Consider the following 6,921-nt stretch of genomic DNA (forward strand, 5'->3'; position numbering starts at 1 on the left):
CTATCTATTGGTAGAGAATTCCCAGTCCGCCAAAGAAATGCCAATCACAATTATGCGTATACTCGCCTACAACATATCTTATCCAAAGACAGTTCTAGGACCAGTTCGCTATCCTCTGTGTCCTGTACCAGATTATGACATGGGCAAGGTACAGAAGCTAGAATCACAAGAATTGTATGACTACCTTACCCATTTCCAGTACCCATGTTAATTTAGCGGAGTATGCCAGGCAATTTATAGTTAATTAAAAACTTAAAGTTAAAAATTGTGCTTAAAAATGTGACACCCTTAGTAAATATTGATAATCGAAGGGTTTTGTTTATTTTCAGTTAAACTAACAATACAAACATATAGTTAAGAACACCTACATGAAAGTAGTGCTAACCTAGCTACTGGAGATTATGGTTGGAATAAAATGTTTTAAATATCTAAGATTACTGTTCACATCAGCATTAATTGTAGTGTTCATAACATTTACAACTGTATCCATTCTTAAATATGCTACCGGTGTAAAGGTTAGATCTTCCTAAAGTGAAAATTTAAAAAAATCGATTTATGATTAAAGTTAAAAAAATTTCGCCTATGTTACCCCCGTGGGTTCCCTCAAGAACTTTCAGCCAATTTAGTTCAGACGTTTGGCCAGCTATAGCTAAAATATATACAAATATATATATATATGTATATATATAAATATATAGTATTTTCCAAAGACTTTGCTAATTAAAGACAGCGCACCAGATAATCTACGCAAATTTGACATTTTCTCGGGTTAGCTTATAGATAGTAAGTAATGTCGTCTTCTCCAGAAATCCGGTATATATTTACCCTGTCGTCTTTTGTAATGAATTAAATAGTTTTTTAAAAGGAAAACAAGGAAACTACTTTAGTTTGTTATGATCGGAGATTTACTTATGAAAAACATTTATTCCAGTTTCGAGGATTTTTGGTAATGAAGACGACATCGATGAAAAATCAACTATATACAAATGTGGCGAAAGATAATCGATGACTATAGGTTGTAATATCTGAATGATTTGTTTGTAATTAAATAGATAAGTACCCAGCAGTACCCAACAGTACCCTGCAGATATGGGGATTACAAATTGGCGTGGTTGCCATCCCTCCCTCCATTAAGTGATCAGCTGATTAGTATTAAACTAGCTTTTTTATCCATAAAAATAGTGGAAAACTATATAGAAAATATGCTTAGAAGTGCTTCTGACTCTACTTATATATTTTTATTAAAAATAAAAAATTCTTTTTGGTTTCTGTACCCCCTCCTCCCAGTATACCCCAGTAATTAGCCCAGTACTTTGCAAACTTTTAAACCATATAAACATAATCTCTTTTATACTTTTACACAAATGAAAATTGTGCAAAACTAGAGTAAAGTGCAACCCACAAAAGCTTCTATATAAGTTCTAAATATTTTTGTTCAAAATAAAAATTCTGTTTGGTTTGGCAACTTTTTCTGCAGAATCTTTCCTACTCTCTGAAAGGTTTCACATCGATATGTTTAAGGATATCTACTCGATATAAAGCAATATTTATTAATACTTATTTTAAACTTTTTAGGTTTATGGGACGTTTTCAAAAAAGTGCAAAAAAAATCATTTCTGACACCCCTAGGCTTAAAGTACGTCAATATGATTCACCAATTCCATACTGCAGTCCTTCAATTATCATACAGGGAAATTTTCATCTTTCTAAACATCCCAACGAATGATTTGACAGGTTCTTTTTTCCAACGCCTCGTCTTTATAGTTAGCAAAGTCTTTGGTATTTTCAACTTTTTTTCAGTTTAAATATACATTTTAGATGTCTAAATATATATTTTTTCCAAGACATAATGTTTCATGGGTCTAACCCAATCATCAGTTGGAATAAAACTGATATTGGACCATTTTTTACAATGATTGGATAATTATAAAATTATAATTTTTATTTCACGGATTTTTACAGAAAGTGATAAATATTGTTTTACTTAAAAAAAATCTGATTGAAATGACAATTCATAAAGTTCTTCTCTTGTTAACTTCTCCTCAGGTCTTGTAACATTTACTAAGTAGGAATTTCTCTCGGTGCCTAAACTTGGTCATTACTTCGCTTCTTTTATTCAATAGGTTTACATCCTCAGATAACGATATACAAGTTTTTTCCATCAGACAGAGATTGCACGTTTTTGCTACAGGATTGATTATATGGTTTAGCAGGCTTTACTGACTATTACTGACCAGGATAATGTAAATGGTTCGTTTATCTTCTTTAGGCCCCAGATGTGCTTGGATAAACTAGTATTATATTCATATTTAAGGTTATAAGGATAACTTGTGATTAGTATATCTCTCCTTGAACTAATTTGCAACTAAACCTATATAACTTGTAGTCATCCCTGTTTATATCACTTCTGCTTTATAAACCACGCCTTTACTCAGACATTTTCTATTTAGAACACAATTCTTTGTTACACCACGACAATTACAATCTTGTACATTTTTATCTTGATTTGTTTTAAAGGTTTTACTCAAAAGTTTCTTATTATGTTCAGAAAGTACTGCTTTAATATTTGTCTTAAAATAATATAATACTTTAATCGTTGATCTATTAAAGTATTTTCTCAGTTCTGTTTCACTAAAAGGAGGATTGAACCAAATAATTTTTCTTAATCTTGTTTTCTTTTTATCACTGTTTTGATAAGATTGGTTTGCATTCTAGGCTCTCTGTGTATCCTGCTTGATGTAGATCCATATAGGGTTTTGATTTATTCTCAAAAACTTCTCTGGAACATGATAAATTAGGAACTCTTTTTTTCCAATCATTTTTGGAAGTTCTTTTTTATAGACCTATAGATGATTTGACTTGGCATTGATATAAACAGGAATCTCATTGTTTTTTCTGTACTGTTTAAAACTTTCTTTTCTTAGATCAAAATAAACATCCAAGAATCCTGTAACTGTAACATTTCCCTCTATTGTAACCTTGAGTTTACAATCTTTAAAGATAGAAAACATTTTCTTCCTAATTTGTTCAAACTCTGGTCCTGATCATTGTACAATATATATATATATGAGCGAAGGGCTTTATAGATATTTGTATGGTTTATAATATTCAATAACTAACATGGGAACCCAGTTTATCCTTAAAAAATACAACTTTAAAAGTCGACCAACTCAACTATAAATTTTTAAACCAAGTTAAGAACATTCCTGTCGTGTTAACAAGTTCCCCAATTCCATATACTATATTAGATATTAAATACTTTTTGCAATTAAATTTGTTAAAAAATGCTCTACTCAAATACATCTTACTTTGAAATCAACTGTCATGTTTCGTACAATACATAAAGATCTAGAAATTTAAACCCATCTGTATTCAGTCATTCACAGATAATATTACTGATGATTTACCGGAGAATATATCTCCACCTACATTCTCATTCTGCCCGTTTGATCCTGTACAACATACTGCATGGGAAAATCTGTAAGTAGACGTTTATTCAATACAATGAAGACGACTTTTCTATTTCAGTTCTTATTTCAAACAAAAAAATTCAAAATAATAGGTTTAAAAGTAAACAAAGAGAAGCTGTTAATTGAAAGCTTCTCTTTGTTTCCATGTTTATGTTTATCCATGCTGTAATTAGGGACGTTAACGTTTAAATATTTTTGAAAAACGATCGTTACGTTATGAAAACGACGACGAAAAATCGAAAATGTAACGATCGTTTTTAAAAACGATCATTTTTTAAAAAAAGTTTGTTTTTCAAAAATGGTCGTTTTTAAAGTGTTGAAAATGGTAGTTGTTATAGTACTTGTCGCTTCGTTAATGATCGTTTACGACGACCCTTCGTTAACAATCGTTACGATATCGATATAACGATATCTGCAACATTATAGTTCATTGAATCGGGATCCACAAAAATATCTGGATTCAAGTGGAAACTTTTATACCACGCAAAACATTGAATCTTCAAATGGTAAATAAAGTTAGGAAACCAGATCCTTTATTTAAAAGGATTCAAATCCAGATCCTTTATTTTAAAGGATTCAAATCCAGATCCTTTATTTTAAAGGATTCAAATCCAGATCCTTTATTTTAAAGGATTCAAATCCAGATCCTCTATTTTAAAGGATTCGAATCCAGAACTGCATTTAAATGGAATGGATCTTCTAAGCAATGTTAAATAACAAAGTGACATTTAGGTACAATTCTGATACATATGAAAAAGTGGCAAGGAAAATTGAGGATCTTGTGGTAAACATCACTGATTTAGAGGAACACTACTATGTTGAAAGATTGAACACAATGAGTGGAAAATGCTTGGCTCTCACCTCAAAGTGAGTATAACTAGAGTAGCTAGTTGACTGTACTTGTAGAAGTTGTTTTATCATCAGTGTTATAAGTGGTATTTTGGAGGGAAAATACTTACTAGTTCTTGAATTTTATCATTTGTTTAAAAAGATTTGAATAAATTGTGAAAACAAAACAAGAAAATAACAGGGGCGAGTGAAGAAAAACTGGGATTAGCGTTGTTTTACATAACAATATTTATATGTTTGCAATGTTCATTTTTTTGCATTTTAGGTAGAAAAATATTAAAGTAAGTTTTTGGTATATAAAAAATCTGCGCAATAACTTTTTTGTCAAATTTAAGAAAAAACTATTAAAAATGTTTTTGTTTTTTCTATTTCATTCCGAAGTTTAATAAAAATCTAATGATAAATAGTTTTAAAAAAAAGTTGTAGAACGAAATCAGTGCAGATCAAGGTTGTATAATAAGGTTGGTAACTCTCCATGCGCTCCAATGAAAAGTGAATGTCGTCTCCTTAGCATAGAAAAACCTCAGATGACATCACTGATTGTAGTGGCGAGTGTGGCGTCATATGAGGTTTTTATTTGTCTTTGCTTAGGAGACAACACTTTCCGTACATTTTGTTATCATCATCAAACAATTTTGTTATTCAAAATGTAATTCATAACAGGGCGAATTTATTTACAGCAAGTACATTTTTAAGTTTTAGTTTTTTAAGATTTGAACAAATAATTAGAACAGAATAGACAATTTCAAGTAATTTCTGCTGACTTCTTTTTTAAATAAATGTATTCGGATATTTTTCTATCTTCAAAGTTTTTTTTTGCATTGATAATATTTTAATGTTTTTAGCATCTAAAACATGAACTCTGCAAACAACATTTTTGTGTTTTGTTAAACAACCTTAATCATTAATTTTTTTTTGACACTGTACGTAAAGGAAAAACTAAACTTGCAAGCACAGTCTAATGATTTTAAGAATGAAGATTTCCCAGGAAAAATCAGCTAAGAATAAATTCCATCCCATTTTATTTAAGGTAAAGTCTAAATTTAATTAAATAACAAAAGAGTACATGAAAAAACAAATTCCATGTGTAAAACTTTTAATGCAAAAGAGTGTTAAAAGTACTATGATATTGTTTATAATACAGACCAAAGTGAATGCAAGATTACACATGCCTGGAGAAGAGATCAGTATTGTGTACAATGTGGAGGATCAAGATTCGGTATAATTAATTTCTCACTCTATTCATCACAGTTTTACTTAAAGGGACTGTAAGTGTAATTTCAAGTGATAAGACACCCTTGAGATCCTCATCTGATCAAAAATGTGAAAGATAACATCGTTTTTCTTACTCAAAAAGTTGTTAATTCTGTGCATACACTTCTCCAGTGTTTCTTAAAAGCATGTAATGATCAAGTCACTTTTGCAGAAAAAGCTTTTAAGGGTACCGTTGTAATTGGGCATTCTCATCCTTGTATGGAGTGTCACTTGCAATGTTGCATATTACAATCCCCTAAAATAAACTACATCTCTGTTGTCAGAAAAAAAGTAGATATTTTAATCAGATATTTTACAATTACAGATTGACATTGTGGAGTTTGATGTTACAAACCATTTGTGGTGTACTGCAACCTACGCAGAATGGGATGATTCAGCCACCACGGTAGGGTCCAAGATTGAAATTTGTCAGGACAGTTGATTTGGTTTTTATATTTTTAATTTATCGTAAAAATGAAGACACAACAAATCTTTCCTATATTATAGACTTGCAAAGCGTGGGAAACTGATAAAGCCTTCTTCGATTGTGTGAAATCAAGTCTCCGAAGGGTAACGTTATTTTCTTATATGTAAGGTTCAGAACTTAAAGTAAAATATATTTGGAAGCAGTGCTAAGGATCCTGGTCATTTAAGATTCATTGCTTTTTTTAGCAAAAGAAGCATTTTTTCTTTGTTGATTTACTTCTGTTTTTGCTTTACCTCAAAAAACCTTTCGAAGATAAGGAAACTTATATAATAATGTCTCTTTTCTTAGCAGTTCAGATTTGGGGTTGAAGTGCAAAAAGTTTTATACAGTTTTTAGTCGATATTTTTGCAGATCCAAAAAGCCAAATTTTGTTTCAGGTCTAATGGATCTGAATCCAGATCCTAAGAAACCATTTGTAAAATAATCAAATATATTCACAATCAATTTCTCTTGTTTCTTTTTTTATTCAGACACTGCTTGATAATAACTCCAGCTGTAATGTGCATTTTGAAAAGTATGTCATGAAACAAAATGATAGTTTCAGGTAACTCTATGAATGGATGGTGTATTTTTGGACCTACGCCCATCCCCTCTACTGCCCATCCTACCTACAAGCACGAGGTTTTAACAGCTGTGGTTGGTCCGATGCACTGTAGGTCGGATGGGCACGTTAAAAACAGCATATTGGTGCATCTGACCTACTTTAAACTGTCGCTTGGACACGTTAGTAGGTCTGATGGGCCTTTTTCGTAGGTCGGATGGGCATTTTTCGTTGGTCGGATGGGCATTTTTCGTAGGTCGGATGGGCACTTTTCGTAGGTCGGATGGGCATTTTTCGTAGGTCGGATGGGCACTTTTCGT

The 6,921-nt window shown here is 31.4% G+C and overlaps 1 protein-coding gene across 1 annotated transcript in view; it reads left to right on the forward strand.

Annotated features, from left to right (window-relative positions):
• The window catches only part of LOC111701967 (uncharacterized), a 10,881-nt gene continuing 3,960 nt past the window's right edge, over window positions 1-6,921 (forward strand). Inside the window, exons 1-8 of the mRNA XM_023473473.1 lie at window positions 1-515; window positions 3,377-3,480; window positions 4,203-4,337; window positions 5,292-5,349; window positions 5,464-5,538; window positions 5,899-5,979; window positions 6,081-6,143; window positions 6,531-6,604. Coding sequence (XP_023329241.1) covers window positions 402-515; window positions 3,377-3,480; window positions 4,203-4,337; window positions 5,292-5,349; window positions 5,464-5,538; window positions 5,899-5,979; window positions 6,081-6,143; window positions 6,531-6,604 — 704 coding nt within the window. The 5' untranslated portion in view covers window positions 1-401. The remainder of the gene's footprint in view (window positions 516-3,376; window positions 3,481-4,202; window positions 4,338-5,291; window positions 5,350-5,463; window positions 5,539-5,898; window positions 5,980-6,080; window positions 6,144-6,530; window positions 6,605-6,921) is intronic.

This window comes from Eurytemora carolleeae, unplaced genomic scaffold, assembly GCF_000591075.1.
Source record: "Eurytemora carolleeae unplaced genomic scaffold, Eaff_2.0 scaffold444, whole genome shotgun sequence".
NCBI lineage: Eukaryota > Metazoa > Arthropoda > Copepoda > Calanoida > Temoridae > Eurytemora > Eurytemora carolleeae.